The 23,279-nt window shown below is 45.4% G+C and overlaps 1 protein-coding gene across 3 annotated transcripts in view; it reads left to right on the top strand.

Annotated features, from left to right (window-relative positions):
* KHDRBS3 (KH RNA binding domain containing, signal transduction associated 3) overlaps window positions 1-23,279 on the top strand; it is a 243,801-nt gene that overhangs the window by 103,633 nt on the left and 116,889 nt on the right. For all 3 annotated transcript variants that reach the window (XR_015309932.1, XM_086966255.1, XM_086966256.1), the window contains exon 5: window positions 3,449-3,588. Coding sequence is in view for 2 of the 3 variants with exons in the window: in XM_086966255.1 (XP_086822381.1) it covers window positions 3,449-3,588 (140 nt within the window). In the remaining variant the exon portion in view is untranslated. The remainder of the gene's footprint in view (window positions 1-3,448; window positions 3,589-23,279) is intronic.

The following is a 23,279-nucleotide window of genomic DNA, read 5'->3' on the forward strand; positions in this document are numbered from 1 at the left end:
GCCACCAATAGTACGCCCACTAGAAGATCAGGTAGCTAAAACTGAGTGAGAGGAGTAACTATCAAGATACAAGAAACCCTTAGTGTCCCATGTTTCATGTAGACAGATCAGACCAAAGTTCTTCATCATGCCCAGCCAGTCACAATCAAACAGTTTTGTCCGGACCACGGCTATATTGCAACAGATGACCTCAATAAAGTCATGGGTTGCTATCACAGTATCCTTGGTTAGGAGTCTGAAGGTCTGTTTGGGAGAAGAGTCCAGTCTATCGGGGTCATGGAAGGAAACGATTGCTCAGTAACAAGGAAGTGGTGTTAAATGAGGCCTGTGCATTTGCTAGGCGATCCCGCAGCATTCCCTGTTGTAAAGTCAAATGTCACAAGCCCCCAATGTTGGGAGGGGATAAATAAAATCCCAGTGGGAGAGCTGTAATACAGTCTGAAGGTGTGCCTGTCGAGCCTAAGGCAAGAACAATTAAACCCTCCTCCAGGGGGTTATTCAAATTCACTATGACGCAATTCCCCTTTGCAGTTTTCCGGGTTTGGCCTGTCCAATCCACCCTACTGACCATTATAATTTTCTCAGCCAACATCAGCATGGAGGGATATGACACATTATTCCTGTTTGCTAGCCAGTGAACAGTCTTATTTTTAGGTTGATTGAAGCTTTCCTCTACCGCCCTCCTTAAAGGGGGCACTTCCCGCAGTATAATTACGTAAGGAGTTGTTGCTGAGGGCAGCTGGATGGAGGTATTAGAGGGGTAGTATGTTGGGTGTGAGTGTTGAGATCTGGCAGCGGAGGACACATCTGAGCTGCCCAGGCCTCCCTGCTGCATTGCAGTGCCAAGTGCTTGCCACCCAGCGTTAGCCGCTGTGACCCTAGGAACATTGGGTAGGTTAGGAGTGTAGGATCGCCAAGGCGGTTGTGATAAAGCTGCCAATGAGAATTGGGCCTGTGCTTGAGCCTGAGATGTTGCTCCCCCCCTTCTGCTGGCAATGTCATCGTGGGCGAGAGTACTCGGACCTGCGTTTGGAATGGTGTGCTGGGGATCGGAACTCCGGCTACTTATACTTGAATATAGGGTATCCACTGATCACTTCAAAGAACCAACAGTTTGCTCAAGTGTAGAAATCCGAGTGTCAAACGCATTTAGGGCTGAAATAACCTTCCTTTCAAAGTCTTTGAAAGAAGCCAAAAGACTTTCAACTGGGGTGTGCTTCCTGGTAACTTCAGGATAGACCACTGTAGTTGTAGATGGAGCATGAACACGCTCTGGAATAATCTTCCTGCTCGATTTGTTGACAGCGGGCAACCCCGGATGGAATTTTTACGTCTGGTTCCCACCGCATCCCATTTTACTCATCCCAAGTCTCCTCCTACTAGTATGACCTCCCAAAAAAACCATTCTAAATCCTTCACTCTTCTATCCCTCCACTATTGTTTTTAATCGAAATAACAGACTAACATGTCCAATCCTCAAATTTCATATTTCACTATACTAATTCACCACTAATCCTTTATGAGTTCCAGAGTAGTGTGCTACTCGCTGAAAAAAGCTCTTCAACACCTCATCAGGGGCAGCAAGCACTATATAAATGCAAACCATGTTTCCCTCTTCTATTTCTCGGCTACTCCTCTCCATCCAAATAACCAATGCAATCCAAATACCTGACTAATATCCACCACTCAAATTACTTCCATATTTCACTATATTAATTCAAGACCAATCCTTTATGGGTTCCGGAGTAGCGTGCTGAATGCAATTACAATACAATTACAATACAATAAGCAGTAACTTCCAAATGGGGACAGGTAACCAATTTATGTTGGGTGTCTTTGAAAAATCCTAACTTATGGAGAAGTTGGATTTTAAGTTACAATTTTAAAAATGTCCCTTTTAGAAAGTGGACTTTTTCTGTTTAGCCATTTGGTGCCTGCAGCCTGTCTCTCGGTCACATAACTGTGTGTATTTGACAGTTGGGCTTTGTGTATTCCCCTTAGACAGCTACCCACAATAGGGAGCTTAGTTGTGCCTGGATGGGTCCTCAGTGGCAGATGGGGTGGAAGAGCATGGCACAGTCGGACCTACACTTCAATCGACTGTATCCTGCTGGCACACAACGGGCTGCATACCCCCTTTAGTTGATCTTGGGCCAGGAAGATTGGACACCTGTGCACATCAAAGGGAAACCTTTATAAGCTTCTCACACTTCAAAGGCAAAACCTCCTCAGTGCACTTCTAGAAAGAGGGATACTCTGCCAGGGAGAAGGAGTGCTGTGTTGCTGAAAAGTCAGGCACACTGCTGGTCTGCCCCCCTGAAGGACTGCTGCCTGCTTCCCTCTTGCCTGTGTGAAAAGGACTCGACCTGCAACCTGGGCTCAAGACCCCCAGAGTAAATCCAAAGGCTAGTCTCTTATAACCAGTACCTGGACTCTGCAACTGTGAGATCTACTGTGTCAAGCGGTGTCACGCTCTTCCTGGACCCTTGGAAGTGGACCTGAAGGCGTTCTGCCAGCCCATCTGTGATCCAGCAGTACCGACGTATCTCCTCTGCCACGTGTAGGAACCCTCGATAAATCCCCTCTGGTGCGAGAAATCTCCCAGTTCAAGGTCTCGGTATTGATGTCGCAGCCCGCATCGGAACTGTCACTGTGTGAAGCATCACCGATGCAGGCCCTCACATCTTAAATCTCTTGTCGACTGCAGCCTCAACGACGATGCAGGTTCTTGCATCACAGACTCACAGCTCCTTGAAACCAACACATCGGTTTGAAGGCACGCATACAGATGCATTAATGATAGATTTCGGCATTACAACCCTTGTTCCGAATTCTTTTTAACATGGAAATTACACACCTATTTACTGAGTGGGTGTAGCTGCAAATAATTGTAACTTTGAGGCTACTGAGAAGTGACAAATTGGCATGGATACATGCACAGTTTGTATTTGACAAAGGGCAAGATTCACACTGGGTTTGACAATAGCTTTACCTTGGTGCAGGGTGGCAATACATCAGCTCCAAAATGACACTAAAGTAAGAATATGTCACTTTTATAATTGGGACAAGTGAGTCTTTGTTATGTATATAATTGGCATTAAATTGTCCCTTTCTTACAACTGTAATTGGTATGACAAGCGTTACGCCTAATTTTGACTTGAACTTTATATCCTTTTACCTATAATTCACATTTCAATGAGCTTTTCTTACACATATAATTGATACTGAACTGAGCCTTTGTTGCACGTATTATTTAGCAATTAAGTGAACTTCTTGTTGCCTGCTGTTCTTACTTTTTACATAATGAAATACGAATTAGCATGCGTTCCAAATTAAGACGTTGTGCTTCCATAATTAACAGGAAATATCAAAAGCAATGTAACATATTCAGAATGCATTCATGGTAATACTTTTTCCCTACAAGGAACATTGTTTGATTTGTATTTAGGACTACAATGATGAAATCCGACATGCCCAGCTTCAAGAGCTGACGTATTTGAATGGTGGTTCTGAAAAAGCCGAAGCCCCAGCTGCTCGCGGGAAGCCCCCCCTCCGCGCCAGAGGTGCGCCTGCGCCAGCTATTATCAGGTAAAGAACAAAAGCGCACTTAAGTTAATTGTGAACTTGACTGTTGTTTTGTAGACCCTATGCAGCTGATTAGCGTTCACAACTACTTGCTGAGGAACAAGGTGAATATTAAGTTAAAGACCTTTTAAAGGCTTTTTTATTATTAACTTTTGTGCACAGTGCTGGTCAACCCTTGCATGGGTGATATGGCGCATCCACAATAATAGCCCTGGCGATATAACTTTCTCTTTACAGTGACAACTATAAATAGTCAAAATAATGTAACTACCATATGTTGAATGGAGAGAGTGAAAACATGGGAGAGGATGTGGCTTAATGGCTCGAGCATCCAACCTTGGCGCTGGGGAACCAGGTTCGAGTCCAGCGGGAGTCTCAAACATCCTGTTATACTGTGCAAATCACTTATTTTTCCTGTGCCTAAAAAACAAAAAAAAAGTGTGTGTCCGTCTGTAATGCAACTGGTGCTCATGTAAAGAGCTCTGATACCTTTGGGTCAAGTTTGCGGTATATAAAGAAAAATACTAGAAAAAATAGGGGGAAACTTCAGGGATGGCTAACCAAGTGGAAGAGAGTTCAAGATGGAGAGACTTACGTCAAGCTTTTCTGTGAGATTAAACATTAATAGGTTACAAATTAATATTGACAAATTAGGACGCAAAGCTCCCAGAAGAAGGGTGTGGAAAGGAATAACACATGTTGTCCGCTAAGTAAGCAAGATTATTCACTTGTGCCATCTGAATGCTATAGTTTGCACATAAAACACTAAATTCTCCATTGAGATGAAGTATCCTACTGCAGCTGTTGCAAATGCCTGCCCCTCAGCCACTTCTTACTCTAATTCTTGGAGGTCCAGCAGAAGCTACGCCTCAGCAGCGCTCAGGCATTGTTTTCAAACACATTCAGCTGTGAAGACAGCACTCTAACGAAGGGTCTTTGGGTCAATGCTGCTCATTGGTTACACAGACCATTTTCTTAATTTTAACATTATTGCAAATCTCGAAATCGCAAATAAACAGGTACAACATTTGTTTTCTCTATGTTATGAAAGGACTAAAATAGTGGCCATTACAGTGCTGGTTTTAGGTCTGGTATATAAGACAACTTTAGCTCTTTCATCAGTGTTTTGTTTTACAATATATACAGATGTAGAGAGACTTTTGGGCTGCGGACTTTATCCATTTGTCTGCTGAAATGTCATTTACATTTTACATCTGCCCACTACAGCGTTGGGCTGTGGGTTAGCCCACTTTACCTACTTGCACCCTTTACTTTGAGTGACCACACATAGCTTGTACACATTGTTCACATCCGCTTAAAATAGTTTTAAAGTTTTATTTTTGTATAAAAACTTCAAGAAATGTATGCACGTCTAGTGTCTAGTTACATAGTGATTTATTTCCAGTATCCTTTTTAAAATTGTTTTTATGAACAGTTAAAGCGACATTGTGACATTGTATGGTGCCTGCTATTTGAGTGTTTATTGGGTGATGATTTCTTTGTGTTGCCTTAATAAAAAATAATGATAGTGATTGCCACAGCTAAAAGGATTGTTTGTTTAAAACATAATTTGCAAAATAGCTCCATCAGTAAATGTGTTTTTTAAATGTAAATGTACAGGAATTTATATAGCGCAAATCACCGAGCGGTTTCTAAGCACTTGCTTAGGGAACCCATCCTGGTATTCCCCTGTGAGATAACCCCGGCAGGGTATCCGCAAGGTGAAAGCCAGGCATCCTGCCGCGAGGGGCCGTTGTGGAGATTAAGCAAGCTATTGCCCCGAGTCGCAGAGTGTGAACCCGTGAATCGAGTAGGCACCGGAGCAAGAATTGTCGAGTCCATGGACATTTTAGGACTCCAGATCCCGCCGAGCCGGGAATTGAACCCTGGTCCCAAGCTGAGATCTGCTTCCAGGTCTTCCTCCTCTAACCAGTGAGCCACGCTTACAAATGTAACTTTTTTGTAAGCATAATGTGGCCATATTTAGGTGGTGGTAGTCAGTTTTTTCTTTATTTTTAACACATATCCTTGCTGTAAAAAACGTTTTGAAAAACAATTTTACTAGCATGCCAGGATGCGACCTCCTGACGTAGCCAGTGTTTGTTTTCATAGTATCGTCTTTATGGTACAGAACAAGATTTGGCTCCATCATGGAAGGATCCATTTGCCAAACTTGTATTTGCATGCATTTTTTGTTTAATTATATTTGCATTAATTCTGCCACAACTGTTACACGTCTGTGTAAAATGGTACATAATTTGGGGTTTGAATTGATGCATTAGTCAGGTGGGTATGTACAATGTGAGAGAGAGAGACCAGACATAGCAATAAGAGACCAGACATAGCAATAGGTTGATTAGATAAATGCAATATATGCACATTATAAAATACCGCCATTGCAGTAGTGGACGTTTCCTCAATGTGGTTTTTTAGCTGAATGTATGTTACTAAGCCTTATTGTCTTGTTCCATCGAGTGTGCTACAATGGGGTATAAAAATACTAGTCTGATATGGCTCAAAATTGAGCCAAAGGCTGTTCCATAGAGGGGGTTCTAGTAACTGGAATTCACTGAACCTCAAGGAGGCATAGGGCATTTTTGGTACCTAATGGAAATTGAGGCTTGAGGATCGGCAGTGGGTACCGGGAGGGCCTTTGCAGCTTTTTGAGGAACGGTGTGAGAAGCTTGTATTAGGCTCTGTTTTTGGTTGAAAGCTAAATGATTGGGTGTCTGCAATGTGGTGTGTGTACATGAAGGTTGACACATTTTTGTTAGAAAAATGAATAACCTTCTTGAGAGTGAAAAGGGAGTCCAATTGTTAGACTGTTTCAATTGTCTAGTTTGTGCATCACAAAAGTGGTGATTATTGATTTTTCAATGTGGAATCCTTTTGAAAGCTGTAGGTCTGATCTAGCTACCAAAGCAGTGGAAGAGCTAAATGATTCCAGCTTAATGATACTGTTGAACTGCACAGTGAGATTATTTCCTGATGCAGAGGAATTCTGTGCTTGATGAGGAAGAAGGCTTTTGTCTGAGATACATAAAAAATAACAGTTAGATAGCTGCAGTCCATTTTGTTTAAATTTCTTGTGGGAAAACAGTCAATGTCTTATTTTCCATAAGTGAATGAGATCAATCATGAAGCATGAAGCCTCTACTTTGAAAGGTCTTAAGCCCATTATCCCTTAAGGGCAGCTTAGCAAAAGTTCATAAGAGTGGATCACTTGCTCATTTATTTATTTCTTTATTTTAATGTTTTATAGAGCTCGATCTTGACCCGTGAGGGTATCAGAGCGCTTTACAGGTTCATAGAGTAATACCGAAAAGTCGGTTATCACATGAGAGCAATACATCGGAGGGCTATACAGAATCAAGGGTCATATGGTAGGCAGGGTGTCAAAGGGGAATGTGCAAAGGAGGGAGGGGGTGAAAGCTGTACATAGGAACATTTTACATTAGGGAGGAGACTGAAAAAGAAAATAAAACTATACCACAGTGTACTTTACAGAGTCAAGGATCATACAATAGACACGATATCACACGTGTACTAAGTCTCTCGGTGGCTGTGGAGCGGGTTAGCCAAGGAATTTACCCATGAGGAAGTGTTTAGCCTCTTTTTTGAAGCGTGCCAGGGAGTGGATACTTCTGATGTCAGGCGGGAAGGAGTTCCATATTCTTGGAGCAGTCCCGGTGAAAGCCCGATTGTAGTTTTTTGTTTTTTCTTAAAACGTGCAGGCCGGAGTAGGAAGGTATTTGCCGATCGTGAGTTCCTGCTTCCTCCGGATATCGTAAGCTTCTGTGCTAGATACGCCGGGGAGTTGGAGTGTAAGGCCTTGTGCGTGATGCATGCCAGCTTGAGGTGAATCTTAGCCTCGAGGGGAAGCCAGTTAAACGCTTTCAGGTGAGGGGTGATGTGATCGAATTTTCTAGAGCCAGTAAGTAGTCTGGTGGTTGCGTTGAGGCAGGCTTTTAAGGGTGCCAGAGTGACCTTGGGTAAACCGGAGAGGGTGGAGCAACCATATTCCAGCCGAGAGATAACTAATGATTGGACTGCAAGTTTTAGGTCGGGCGCAGCTAGAAAGGGTTTCAGTTTCCATAGGTAGCTCAGGTGGAATCTGGCAGATTTGGCCATTGAGTTGATGTGGTTTCGCATGTTTAGGTTGTAATCCAAGGTGATTCCCAGTGATTTGGCAGAGTCCACAATGGTCGGGGGACAGTTAAAGGCTGTGATAGCTTTGATCCAAGTCTGTATCTCAGAGTTGCTCTTGGGTGGGGAGATTAGAAGGAACTCAGTTTTATTAGCATTGAGTTTGAGTTGGTTTGAGGCGAGCCATCGGACGGTCAGCTTCAGGGCCTCATTCAGGGTGAGGATCTCCGCAAAAGAGGAGATTTTTATGTAGATCTGAGTATCATCAGCGTAAATATGGAAGGAGATATTTGCAGTGCGAAGGACTTCGGCAAGGGGTTCTAAATAGAGATTAAAAAGGGTGGGGGACAACGTAGATCCTTGAGGGACTCCCACCGTGATCACGGAGGGGGTGGAAAGTTTGCCATTGATTAGGAATCTCTGAGATTGGTTTTGGAGGTAGGAACTAAACCAATCGAGTACTGTGCCATCTAAACCCATCCTAAGTTTGAACCGTTCGTGGTTGACAGTATCAAAGGCCGAGGATAGATCAAGAAGGATTAGGATACAAGTTTTGTCTTGGTCAAGGGCTTGAAGAGCATCATCGACAATGTGGAGCATGGTGGTTTGAGTGCTATGTCCCGGTCGGAAGTCAGATTGGCAGTCATCGAGTAGATGGAAGTTGCTGATGTGGTGACTTAGCTGTATATGAACACACTTTTCCAGCACTTTCGCCAAGAGGGGAATGTTGGAGATTGGCCTGAAGTTATCTGGGGAGGCTGGGTCCAGCAATGGTTTTTTTAGAATGGGGAGGACTTGGCCTGTTTTCAGTGAGGTCGGGATTGATCCCTGCTGGAGAGAGGCGTTGATTATCGCAGTCTAGCAAGGAATAATGGATTTGCCAACAGTCGCAAGACAGTTCGAGGGGAGCGGGTCGTTGAAATGGTTGTTCGGGTTTAAGGAGGAAAGGATATTTGCGACAGAGTCTTCATCGTAGGGTGAGAATTCGGACCAGCGTGCTAGATTCTTGGGTGAGGTCGGTGTCGGTAGCAGTGATGGAGGAGGCGGATGGTCAATGTTAGGTGGGGGGAGTGAGGCAGCTTTGAGTTCAGTACCTAAGGTTTTGATTTTGTTTGCGAAAAACAAGGAGAAATCTTCGGAGGAGATGAGAGACTTGGGGTTTTCTTTCGCTGTTTTGGACAATTTGTTTGATTGGAGTTTGATCATCTCAAAGAGTTTGCGAGGCCTATTCTGGGCATTTCCTAGTTCCGCTCTGAAAAACTCTTTTTTTTAATTGAGGATGTTTTTGTTGTAAGCATTTCTGGCCTGGCGAAGAAGTTTCAGGTGATCTGCCGATGGGTGCTGTCTCAAGATTCTTTCGGCTTGTTGGAGGGATCTTCTCTCGTCGTTGAGGGAACCAGTGAACCATGGGTTTCTATCTTTGACTTGAGTCCTTTTTACTTTAAGAGGGGCTAGGTCATCCAAAATGTTTGACATCGAAACAGTGTAGTGATCATTGAGGTCACTGACTGAAGTGATGTGGGGATGGGGAGGGGAGGTCGGATTTGCAACGGGTCTAGAGTTCAATTAGGTCTAGGTTTTTGGTGTCTCTGACCCAGCGTTTTGGGAGCACTGGTTGAGGAGCCCATGTTTTAAGGGTACAGGGAAGAAGAAAGTTGATGTCATGGTCGTCTGACCCATTGCAGGGGTCGGTGGATATGAGCTTGACGGTTTTCTCGTTAGAGATGATCCAGTCTAGAGTAGCCCATTTCGAGTGGGTTGTGAGTGGGCAAGCTTGGGTCAGGGCTAAATCGGTCATGAGGTCTTTAATGGTGTTGACATGAGGATCCTTAAGGTCGTTCCAGTGCAGGTTGAAGTCACAGAGGAAGATGTCTTTGGTGTTGGGGGAGTTCTTAGCCATGATAATTTCCATGAGGTAGTCAGTGAATTGATTGTTATTGCCTGGGGGATGGTAAAAGGTGTGCAGGTTGAAAAGGTGGGTGGTGTTGCTCCAGACTGAGAGGGCTAGATATTCGCAGGAATCAGTGGTATCCGTTAAAAGCTCTGAGACAAGGAGGTTAGAGCGATGCTTTCTCTAAATCTCAATTAATATTCAGGGCTTTCACAGAAACCCTGGCAGAAGTAGTTGTCTGCAAAGCTCAAAACAAATCTCACCTTCAACAATATGAATGATTAACTTAGAAAAGATGGCAATTTGTGTCTGCATTGCACTTCTCCGGATCTTTCAAAAATAAGAAAACATCCCAGCTGAACCGCACAAGCAGGATGTGATAGGGCAAATTGCAGAAGCGAAACAAGCAGGAAACCTGCTCTGAAGGGTATAGGTTGGCTCATAAAATAACATCATGTTGTGAAGCTGTGGAAGTCTGTTCTGCTAAGGGAAACCTCTCATCGAGGGAAGTTCACAAGTGTCCTAGCAATGAAAAAGCTGTAATATTGTATATGGTCTATACATTGATTGCATTATACTCAAACAGATTGCAAGGACTGAAACGTTTTCAGCCCAGCTCTGGTGCAAACTTCAAAATCTTGAAAAGCCACCTCTGAAGTCTCCCACTGAAAACAAGGGGCAAATGTAAAATTGTTTTTCCCCATGAACAAATTCAAAATCATTTCTACCAGCTTCGGGCCCTACTGACCAAACTAGCATCTAGATGGCACATTGGATCTTTAAAACATTCACGAATCAATTAATAATGATGTTCATCCTTTGGATCAAACATACATTTTAATCTGCTAGAAATGTTAGTGAAATCAATACAGCAGTTCTTTGAGCACTTCCAAAAGTCATGAATCGAGCAAAAGAGTACCCAGATCTCTGCTCCCCTGGCACACCAGTCCTGTGGATTTGCTCACTTTAAAGCTCAAAGTCCCTTGTGCTGACAAGACACACAGGTGTCTGCCGTGGAAGCAGAATATTTGTTACTGTGTTCCCTGGGTGATGATTTGATCAATGAGCTTGTTGCAGTAGTTGGAGATTTGGATATTTGCCTACATTTCAGAACATTTGTGATAGTGCGCATTGGATTTGCACTAGCACGAATGTGAATGGTCTTATAGTTAATTGAGACCTTGAGCCTATTGTAATATTCGCCGTTCACTGAAAAGATCCATGATATGAGGTGGGTTTCCAGAGAGATAGTATATAACTCTAAATGCTTAAGTATAACATTTCCATTTGCATGAATTGGCTTATATTTTTATGATAGCTCTGAATAATTGATAGGGGTCTTCGAGTCATATAAATGCCATATGTTCCATAACTGAGAGAGCTACTTGGGCCACCTTTATATTGGGTAGTTTAAACATTTTCTATCTACAGGGCTACTAATGGGAAAACTCTTCTGCAGCATGAGTTTTACAAACACATTTCATTATTTTGTAACACATTTTGCATTCTTTTTATTTCTTTTTAGGTCAAAAATATACGAAATATCACAAGATCATGTACGCAAAGTCTAAATACATGTCATCTCAGCTCAACTTTAAACTCATTAGATTTCCGAAGTCAAGAATAGACCTTTCTTGTGGTCTTTCAGGACAAGATGTGTTCTCACGTTTTTTGTGTGAAAACATGAACGTGTGTACATTTTGTCAAAAGTAATCGAAAAAACAGTTTTGGAGGTAAATGTACCATGCCATGTATGCGAAATTGCAGGGCGCTAAGACTTGGCATGCAGCCTCCAGTGATATTGTCTGATGGAATGGGCTGTTTAATCTTTATAATTACCATTAGTGACTGATTGTTGTTTTTCCTTCGGGACTAAAATTGATAAATGACCTTTCCCTTCTAAAGGGTAAAGAAATAAATCTGTTACAGAAATACACTGAACCATTATTTAATGCATGAAAAATGTAATATTTTTTCATTGGTTTCTTTTTCACATTCTGATAATTGATTAAAAAATCAAGTAGGCTTGAAAATGCAAGAATATATTTACCTCACATTATGCCTTCCAACTGAATTGATATTGTTTTGGTGTTTTTTAGCAACTAAATGTACCAGAAAAGGTTTATTAACATTAATCCTACCTATATCCTAAGGAAAAGTAGGTTATGTTGAAAAACATTTGAACAGTCTCTATACAGTAGCTGGAAGAAAGAGACCTCTATGCTATCAATCTCACTAAAAAGTAATTCTCTAGGACTATAAATGCTGGGATGGAGAAGTTCTCTGCATGGTGATCGATGTGCATCCCTTCTCTCAGTGCCCCACCTGCAGCGATATTTAGTATTGATTTTTCCTGGACGGACACGGATCATGCATGTGTGCCTTGATTTATGCCTGTCTAACTGATTGTGGTCTTGTTAGGCCAGGAGGGGTGCACAAAGCTTTACCCGGGTAGTAGTAGAGGCCTACTACCCTCACCCACAGTTAAGTAGCATGGTCGCGGAGGTGGCGGCATACCGTTTTTTTGTGACTGGGATCAGTAAAGTGAACAGGCAATTTCTCCAGTATTCAATCTTTCATAGATTCACATGCTTGTATCTTCCCCGTCGTCATGGTGGGAGTCTCCCGGTAAATAATAATCATAGCAGTAGAAGAAAAAACTGCCTGAAACCATAGAGTAGAGAAACCAGAGGGTAACCTCTCCTCCTCATTATGTGGCCCAAACTACAGCCAATCAGCAACCAGCCCCTGCCTACACCATTCCCAGCAGAGCCACCATACCTCAGATTTCTAACCGCCTTCGTGTGAGAAGGAGTCTCCCTGAGCTCTGCTCAGTTTTTTCTCTCTCTTCACTGAACTTTTGACCTTTGTCAGCTGGATTCAGGTACTGTTTTTTCTTGTTGGAATTACTTCAGTCACGATGTCTGAAAGCTCTAAGAAGAGTCTTTTCAGAGCTTGCAGATGCTGTGGCAAGGCCAGGCTTTTTTCTGAGGATCCTCACAAGGAATGCTTGTACTGCCTGTACCCCAAGCATATCCCTAAGGACTGCAAGTACTGCCAGAACTTCCCTCCCAAAACTCTGAGGGATAGGGAAGGGCGCCTCCTTATATGGCTTCAGAAAAGGAAGGTTCATGACTCCGAATCTGAAGGAGAAGCCATGGGACACTCCTCTAAGAAGTTAAGAGGGTCCTCTGAGGAAAAGGGAGATGTGAGGCATAAAGCAGGAAAATCTAAAGAAGGGGAACCTTCTACTTCACTCCCTCCAACTCCTCTCAAGCCTTCCTCAGAAAAGAGGGCTCCGTCGTCGCTTCCGTCAACGAGATCTGTTAAAAATCCAGTCAGATCGACGACGAGATCGTCGACGACGGCGGCGAAGACCGTTCCGTCGACGATGGCGACGACGACCGTTCCGTCGACGACCAGGACCAGTCCGTCGACGACGACGACGACGACAGTCTCGATGTCGACAGCTTCGTCGACGACGATGACAGCGACGACTCCGTCGACGGTGAGAGTTAAGTCTTCGTCGACGGCGAGATCTTCGTCGACGAGCATCCCGTCGACGACCCCGTCGACGAGCATCCCGTCGACGGCCCCGTCGACGGCCCCGTCGACGACCCCGTCGACGGTGGATAAATCATTGAAGATGTCTTCTCCAACAAAAATAACGTCAACTTACATTTCTGTTAAAAGGATTGCTCCGTCGACGGGGGGGTTGACGAGCAGAAAAGGAGAGTTTTCAACACCAAAGATATCACCTCTGCTACCTTCCACCATTCTAGATGGCCAGGAATCGGAGGAGGAAGGATCTTTTGGAGCGGCGTACAGTCCTTCTCAGCTCCATATTAAGCATCAGGACACTGATGAGGAAGATCAACAGGAGGACTACGCCTTCACAGACCGGCCGGTCAGGGGCCAAATGAGATATGAGTCTTTCCACCAGGCCTATCACTATGATGATGATGAGGAGGAAGTGGATACGCCTGCACGAGATGAGTCAATGTCGGTACCAATCTCTTTAATATCCGACTTAAGGAGTATGATAGACAACTATTATCGTCGTTTTCCAGAAGATAATGCTCCGGCGGCCTCTGAGAAAAGCTCTCAACCTGTTAAAGAGGCGCCTATAACTCAACCACCTCCCCCTCCTCGGAAGGAGGTTCAAAACGTAATTACAATTCGTGATGACCTGAATGAGTCGGATCATGAGGAGGAAGAAGGAGAAATTGCTCAGGACGAGGAAGTGGGAGACGAATGGAACCAATATATTGCTCCAACGTCTCCGGCGTCACCCTTGCCTCAATCAAGTTCTCCTCCAGCGGATATAGCCAGCTTTCATGACCTGATGGAGAAAGCGGCTACAAGGTTCAAACTTTCTATGCCAGTAAAGGAAAACGAGTGCTTCCTTTATGACTTTAAGGAGTCCTCCAGGAAGTCGGTAAGAGCTATTCCTATCATTGAGCATATCTGGGAGGAAGGACTCAAATTGATGAAGAATCCAGCTTCAGTCCCAGCGTCCATACCCAGGCTGGACAAGAAGTATCGCGCTGTAGAGAAGGCTCCAGCATGCCTTATCGGACATCCTCGTCCAGACTCGGTGGTGACTCAAGCAGCCCAGAAGCGCTCCAAGAACCCGATGGCCACATGTGTGGCGCCCCCAGATAAGGAGGGCAAGAAGATGGATGGCATAGGAAAACGCTTTGCGGTGATGGCAGCGGCTTCCATCAAAGCTACCAACGCAATGGCTCTGCTGAGTCGGTTCAATAGACAGATGTGGTCGGACATCGCGCCTTTCCTGTCACACCTTCCGGAGGACAAGAAAGAGGAGGCAACTACCATTCTTCAAGATGGAGCCAGAGCAGCGTCGGAGTCCATAGATGTGGCAATGGACATATCATCTTTAGCTTTTCGCCAAATGGCTGGGGCGATAACCCTACGGAGGCAGGGATGGCTCAAGGCTACGTCTTTTCGGCCGGAAGTCCAGGCTAAGATATTGGATATGCCATTCGATGGAGAAAGTCTCTTTGGAAAACAGATTGATGAGGCGTTGCAGGGGATAAAAGCAGATACCGACACTGCTAGATCCTTGGGATCATTGCAACAGGGCCGTTATCAGTCCTTTCGAGGTCGTGGTTCCAGAGGACACTTTCAGCAACAACGGTCCTCTTATCAATCTAATCGGTACCAACCGTATAACCAGCAGGGCTACCGTCAGTACCCCTCCAACCAACAATATCGGTCCTCAAACACTTCCTTCCAGCAGCAGGGAAGGAGAAAGTCCGCAGCCAGGGGAAAGCAGGACTCTGGGCGCAGACAGTGATGTTCCGCAGGCGCCTCTATTGCCGCTTCAGATCAACCAGTTCCACTACCTCTCTCAGTTTCTCCCGTATTGGCAGTCCATAACATCGGACAGATGGGTATTGGACATTATTACACAGGGTCACACCCTGGAATTCTCGCAAAAACCTCCAAATCGTCCACCCCTTTGCAGAGTTCATCAACACCTAACGGCTCTCAAAGCAGAGGTCTTATCGCTCATTCTGAAAGGAGCAATAGAGGAGGTACCACCAAACCAGCGGGGAACAGGTTTTTATTCGCACTTTTTCCTTATAAGGAAAAAGCAGTCATTGAAATGGCGACAGGTGCTGGACCTCAGAGATCTGAACACATACATAAAAAAGATTTCTTTCCGTATGCTATCCTTGCAGGAAATTCTGCTACTGCTTCGCAAAGGAGACTACATGGTCTCTCTAGACCTGCTGGAAGCATACTTCCACATTCCGATTCACGAAAAGCACAAAAAATATCTTCGATTCATGGTGGAGGGGCGCCATTACCAGTTCAGAGTTTTACCTTTCGGACTGAAATCCGCCCCCAGAGTTTTCACGAAATGCATGGCCCCTATAGCGGCGCACTTAAGAAAACAAGGTCTACAGGTGTTCCCATACTTGGACGACTGGTTGATAAAAGGACCATCGTTCCAAGCAACGCGAAGATCTCTACAAATGAGCATGGATCTCTTCCAAGGTCTAGGTCTTTGGATAAACAAGGAAAAGTCATCCTTTGTCCCGACTTGCGTTCTACAGTTCTTGGGAGCAATCTTGAAAACACAAGAATTGAAAGCTTACCCTTCAGAGGAAAGGATAATAAAAATCTTAAATCTGACTGCATCCCTAGCAGCAAAAAAGTTCACTTCCATCAGGATATTCAAATCATTACTGGGAATGATGTCCTCTTGCATTCCGCTGATCCCCAACTGTCGGTTGCAAATGAGACCGTTACAGGAAGCACTGGACAAGCAGTGGGTCCAAGCCCAGGGTTCCTTCGACGACAAGCTGGTCATAACAAAACAGATCAAGCGGGCAATGTCATGGTGGGGTATCAGGAGCAATCTAACAAAGGGCCTCACTTTCGAACCACAATCACCAAGCTACGTCATGACGTCAGACGCTTCATTGCGAGGTTGGGGGGCTCATCTGCAAGACCTAGAAATTCAGGGCATTTGGTCTCCTCAAGAGGCGAAACGTCACATCAACCTATTGGAATTGGAAGCAGTCTTTCTGGGCCTCCAGGCTTTCCTTCCCAGGATCCAGGGCTCAGCGGTTTTGGTGCGGACAGACAGCACAACAACAATGTTTTACCTGCGCAAACAGGGTGGAACGAGATCAAAACCCTTGTCGATTCTGGCACAAAGAATCTGGAAATGGCTATTGTGTCAGAAAATATCGCTGCAAGTAGAACATGTTCCGGGAGTGGACAACACAAAAGCGGATCGGTTAAGCAGGTCATCCGACATTTGCCACGAGTGGGAAATCAACCAGATCCAGCTGAATCGGATTTTCAAGGTGTGGGGCAAACCAGGCCTGGACCTGTTTGCGACTCAGAGCAACAAAAAATGCAGTCATTATGCCAGCAGATTCCCTCAACAAGATTCGAGGGGGAACGCTCTTCACCTCAGATGGACAGGGATGTTCGCATATGCCTTCCCTCCTTTTCCCTTAATTCCCAGACTACTAAGGAAAATGAGAGCAGAACCTTGCCAGATAATACTGATAGCCCCGGCATGGCCGAGGCAGTTCTGGTATACGGAGCTTCTGCAGTTGTCGGTAGAACCGAGAATACAGCTCCCGATAACCAGAGATCTGATTTCCATGAACAGAGGCCAAGTACTTCATCCGCAACTGACCTCACTAAGATTGTCTGCTTGGAACCTTTTGAGCACGAATTCCGGTCCCTAGATATCACCCCAGAATGTCGTGAAATACTGCAAAGTTCTGTGGCTCTGTCTACCAACAGGACATATGTAGCAAAATGGAAGCGATTCTGTAGTTGGTGCATGACTAAGGCACTGCATCCCTTAACGTCCTCGGCTGAGCAAATCCTTCCGTATTTACTACATTTAGCCAGATCAGGACTGGCTCACTCATCTATAAAAGTCCATCTAGCTGCAATTTCAAGGTATAGAAGATCACCAGGATGCCCTTCCTTGTGGTCTAATAGGCTAATCAAGGAATTCTTGAAAGGGCTGTTCAGGAAGTTTCCTCCTGTCAAGCATCCTCCACCTTCTTGGCAGCTTAACACGGTATTGTCGCAGTTGATGAAAGCTCCCTTCGAACCCATACACAAAACAGAATTACAATTTTTGTCATGGAAGGTGGCTTTGCTGTTGGCGCTCACGTCTGCCAGAAGAGTGAGCGAGATACAAGCTTTTTCTATATTGGATCCCTTCATTCAATTCAAGCCGGATAAGGTGATGCTAAGAACCAACCCTAAATTTGTGCCTAAAATACCCTCTTATTTTCATCTAAATGAACCTGTCATTCTGCCGACATATTTTAAGAACCCATCCACGGCGGCTGAAAAAGCTTTGCATACTTTGGACATCGGCAGATGCCTAAAATTTTACATTGAAAAGACTAAAAGCTTTCGCAAATCAAACCAACTGTTCGTTGCTTACTCAGGAGTCAGAAAAGGGCTGGCCCTTTCACGTTCCTCCATATCCAGATGGATTGCTTCCGCTATTTGCTTCTGTCATGAGAAAGCAGGAAGACCTCTCGACAGGAAAGTCCGTGCCCATGATACACGGAAAATGGCGACGTCTTCTGCATTGCTGGCAGGAGTACCCCTTCCAGACATATGTAGAGCAGCAACCTGGTCGACTGCTCATACATTCACCAAGCATTACTGTCTGGACACGGAATGGAAAGCAGATGCAGCAGTGGGGCAGGCAGTCCTGCGACATCTCTTTAAATAAGGTACATGTTTATGACTTGTATTCTGCAACTTTCTGTTTACTGTATAATATGCTTTTCTCTTTACGCAAATAATTATGATGTCAATGTTTAATTGATCATGCCTTGGTATTGTGGAAAGTTCTTTTGTAATAGAAGCAATTTATGGCACACAACCCCGAGATAGGAAAGGGGTCTAGCCTAGAAACGCTCTAACTACAGGAACTGCTATCTAATCTGATACAAGCATGTGAATCTATGAAAGATTGAATACTGGAGAAAGAACTAGTTATCCAGTATTGGGGTATCTTTCATAGATTCACATGCCTGAATCATTCCCCGTCGTCGAGGCGGGAGTCCCACGGTAAATTATATATATATAGCAGTGCCTAAAAACCATTAGTAGTAGGCTAGAAAAGGATATAGGCCCAACTAGGCCCAAAACTTAGCAGCCTATCTACCTCATTATGTAAAAAGAACTGAAAATGTAGCCTCAGCCAATCAGCTAACCTCACCCTCTAGAACCTTCCCAGCCCAGGCAGTTCTCCTCAGATTTTCACCGCACTTCGTGTGTAAGGGAGTCTCCCAAGTGCCTACTCGGTTTTTTCTTCAATTTCTTTCAAAATGTCTGAAAAGAAGGCTTTATTCAAGGCCTGTGCTTCATGTTTCAAGAAGAGAGTTCACGTGGACGACGAGCACTCGGACTGTATTTATTGTTTGCATCCTTCACATGTTGTGAAGGATTGCAGGATATGTCGAACCTTCCCTCCTAAGACCAAAAGGGATAGAGAGGCGAGAGTTCTTTTGTGGCTGAAGTCGTCTGTCAAAGATGACGAGGACAGAGCCTCTACTTCAAGTAAGAGAGCCAGTTCCAAAGAGAGGTGTTCCCCTGAGAGATTGAAAAAAGCTAAGTTCTCTCATAAACCCTCTGGATCCACAAGGAGTGCTGCGTCAACAGAGTCTTCAACTGTGAGTACAGTCCGCACTAAAGCTGTCACCTTAGTGTCTTCTCTCACTGTTACCACCTATTCTACGTCTTCTACTTCTTCAAGTACTGTTACCACCTCAGCAATTACTTCTCCTGTGATGTCCGTCATGGCTTCTTCTTCTGAGACAAGATCGTCAAAGAAAAGCGCGTCGTCGACGAGTCTGCCGTCGACGACCAAATCACCATCTTCGAAGCGTTCATCATCGCTTCCGTCGACGCTCTCGTCGACGACTCTCCCGTCGACGAAGACTTCCACTATCCCGTCGACGAAGACCCCGTCGACGAAGATCCCGTCGACGAAGATCCCGTCGACGAAGATCCCGTCGACGAAGATCCCGTCGACGGAGGGCCCGTCGACGGAGGGCCCGTCGACGAAGGACCCGTCGACGAAGGGCCCGTCGACGACAGGCTCGTCGACGAAGACTCCGTCGACGACAGGCCCGTCGACGACAAACACGTCCACGAAGATTTCAGCTCCGTCGACGACTAGTTCGACGACGAGGAGTCCGCCGACGGATCCGTCTACTAGGACGCCTTCCAAGAAGTCTTCATCCATGGTTCCAATGCCTATGACGATACCGTCGACGACACTATCGGCAACTAACACTTCTGTCTCACTTTTGCCATCGGCAGCAGCGCTGGCATCTTTGAATGTGCCATCCACGCATTTATTGCCTACATCTCCGGTTAGGGTGCAGTATACCCATTTTCAGATGAAGTCATTTCAGAGACAGAGTTACTCTCATTTGTCTCCCCTCTTGCCCTCGCATATCTTGGAAAACTACGTGGAGGCAGATTCGGATAATGAAGAGGATGATGATGATGATGATCCTTTTGGAGTGGCCCATCACCCTTCCCAGTTGCACATAAAATATCAAGAGGATGAGGATGATGATGAGGTTCATTACTATCAGGAAAATTTAGCTACTCCTTATCATCAGGAGCAACAACACACAGAAGACACGACTCATCTTCCGTCTGTTCTGGTGAAGGATTTACAGGCCATGCTGGCCGATTATCGTCAGAGGTTTCCACCAACTCTGCCTACTCCTAATCCTGTGCCAGAGGACATGCCAGTAACTCCACCGCCACATCCTTCACACTCTCCAAGGCAGGATGTTGACCCCGAAACTGGAGGTCAGGATGTTGACATCTCCTCTCCAGATGAGGATGAAAGAGAGGATGGGGAACTTCCGGATTCCACGCCTACGGAACCATGGAATGATTACATCATTCCTATGCCCTCTCCTAATCTGCCACAACCTTCAGATTCTCCGCCAGAAGACATAGGAGGTTTTCACAACATCATGCACCGGGCGGCTGCTCGATTCGCAATCACAGTTTCGGTTGAACAAACCGACTGCTTTCTTCATGATTTTAAGGAAGGGTATAGAAGGGTGTCCAGATCTATCCCTATCATCGACTATATCTGGAAAGAAGGGATTGATATTATGAAGACGCCAGCTTCCATTCCGGCGGTTCTTCCAAGAGTCGACAAGAAGTACCGAGCACCACCGGATACTCCTTCATGTTTGATTGGTCATCCGCGTCCTGACTCAGTGATTACACAAGCGGCTCAACAGCGATCCAAGAATCCGGTTGCACCACTTTCTACGCCTCCAGACAAAGAGGGCAGGAGATTGGATGCAATTGGGAAGAAATTCTCAGCTAGTGCCGCTGCTACTGTCAAGATTGCTAACTCTTTGGCAATTTTAGCACGGTACGACAGACAAATGTGGTCAGATCTGTCAGAATTCATCAATTTGGTTCCCGATGACCGTGTTGAAGAGGTCAGGAAGGTTGTCTTGGAAGGCGAGCGGGCAGCTTCTGAGATTATCGATTGCGCCCTCGATGTATCTAATACAGCCTTTAGACAATTGGCCGGAGCGGCAGTTCTCAGACGGCAAGGATGGCTCAAGGCGACTTCCTTCAGACCTGAGGTCCAGACCAAAATCCTTGATATGGCCTATAATGGCGAGTTATTGTTTGGCAAGCACATAGATGACGCATTGCTTGCGATAAAAACGGATACTGATACGGCCAAATCGCTTGGTGCACTACAGTATAAGCGAGGTTTTTTCAGAGGAGCAAGAGGCCGTGGTTTTTCATCAAGAGGACATTATCAAAATCAACAAAACCGCCAGTATCAACCTCAAAATAAGCCGTACTACCAGCAGTCCTATCGGCAGTCATCGTCAGCGGTTTTCTCTCGTCAAGGAGGGAAACGACGTTCTAACTACCAGGGACGTGATTCAAATAAACGCCAGTGAGTTTTGCCGGACACCATCCTCCCTTCCTTCCCTCCCCGTGGGCGCCAAGATCTCCGCCTTTTATCAACAGTGGCGGAAGATAACTTCAGATCAGTGGGTTCTGGACATAGTCAAACACGGACACACTCTGGAGTTCTTGCAGAAACCCCCAACATTACCGCCCAGGGGTCCCTCCCCTCCTCGTCTTCATTTGTTATACATGGAAGCCATGAAAATGCTGCACAAAAATGCGATAGAGAAAGTCCCAACATCCCAGAAAAATCAGGGGTTTTATTCTCGCTTCTTCCTTGTGGAAAAGGTTTCAGGAGAGTGGCGTCCAATTTTGGATCTACGAAACTTAAACAAATATCTGAAAAAGCAGAGTTTCCGCATGGTGACACTCACGGATGTCCTCAATTGCCTCATGGAGGGAGATTTCATGGTTTCCCTGGATATGGAAGACGCCTACTTTCACATTCCAATTCATCCAAAGCACCGCAAGTATCTGAGATTCACAGTGGCTGGTGTCCATTTTCAATTCAAGGTGCTCCCTTTCGGCCTGAAGTCTGCACCAAGAATTTTTACCAAGACTCTAGTCCCAGTTGCAGCTGCGTTGAGGTCACAGGGAATCCAAGTGTTCCCGTACCTCGACGATTGGTTAATAAAGAGCCCGACAAGGACTTCAACAAGACAATCGGTCAAGAGTGCTCTGTCAATGTTCTCGAATCTGGGTTTAACCCTCAACGTCAAAAAATCTCAACTTCAACCCAAACAAATTCTGACGTTCCTGGGAGCAATACTAGACACTTCTCAGTGCAAGGCCTTCTTAACCCAAATTCGTCGAGACAAAATCACAAAGCTGGCAAGTCAAATACGGTCAAAAAAGTCTCTTTCGGTCCGACAGTTTGTTTCCCTGCTAGGGATGTGTTCCTCCGCACTCCATCTAGTTCCACTGGCTCGACTCAGAATGAGGCCTCTCCAGGAGGAATTGCATCGACAGTGGCGGCAGGTAGATGGATCTTTCGAGGACCGTATCAAGGTCACGCCCAAGATGAAACAAGCTCTTCTATGGTGGGCGACAAAGAACAATTTGTCTCCGGGTCTCACTTTTCTTCAGACCCTACCGGAATTTACTCTAACGACAGATGCCTCCATGGAAGGTTGGGGAGGTCATCTCCAGGACCTTCAAGTGCAGGGACGGTGGTCCCATCAGTACAAGCACAAACACATCAACTGCCTCGAGTTGAGGGCAATTTTCCTGTCCTTGCGAGCCTTCCTGCCAAGAATTGCAGGCTCTGCAGTACTGGTGCGCACGGACAACACCACCAGCATGTTTTACGTAAACAAGCAAGGGGGCACAAAATCTCTGGCCCTGTCTCTTCAAGCGCAGGAAATGTGGGAATGGTTACTCCACCACAAGATTTCCCTCAGAGCGGAACATGTTCAGGGAATTCAGAATTCTCTGGCCGACGATCTCAGCAGATCGTTCACAGGATGTCACGAGTGGGAACTCGAACAACGCCAAGTGGAAACAATTTTCCAGCTCTGGGGCACACCAACGTTGGACCTGTTTGCCACGCAACAGAACAGCAAATGCATTTACTTTGCCAGCAGGTTCCACCAGCAAGGATCGAGGGGAAATGCCCTGTTGATGAGGTGGACCGGAATCTTTGCATATGCCTTCCCACCGATTCCTCTCATCCCAAAAGTTCTACAGAAAATGAAGAGAGAGCGTTGCTCTCTAATCCTAATTGCTCCTCGCTGGCCGAGGCAGTATTGGTTCCAGGAGCTTCTGATGCTCTCCCATCAACCTCCACTGCGCCTCAAACCGACGTTTGCAATGCTAACAAGAGAGGAAGGACAAATACTTCATCCAGACCCTCAGTCGCTACACTTGCACGCCTGGCTCCTGATTTCTTAGAGTTTAAGGACCTGGAGATTTCTCCAGACTGTAGAGCTGTTCTATCTCAGGCTCGTGCACAGTCTACCATCAGAACCTATCGCTTCAAATGGAAGAGATTCTGTTTATGGTGCGGAGAGCATGACGTCCATCCACTACAGGCTCCTCCAGAGAAAATTCTGCCTTATCTGCTGTCTCTAGCCAGATCAGGTCTCGCTTTTTCTTCTATCAAAGTTCACCTTGCTGCCATATCCAGATTCAGGAAGAGTTACAACAAACCATCCTTGTG

The sequence above is a fragment of the Lissotriton vulgaris genome, chromosome 4_1 (genome assembly GCF_964263255.1).
Source record: "Lissotriton vulgaris chromosome 4_1, aLisVul1.2, whole genome shotgun sequence".
Lineage (NCBI taxonomy): Eukaryota > Metazoa > Chordata > Amphibia > Caudata > Salamandridae > Lissotriton > Lissotriton vulgaris.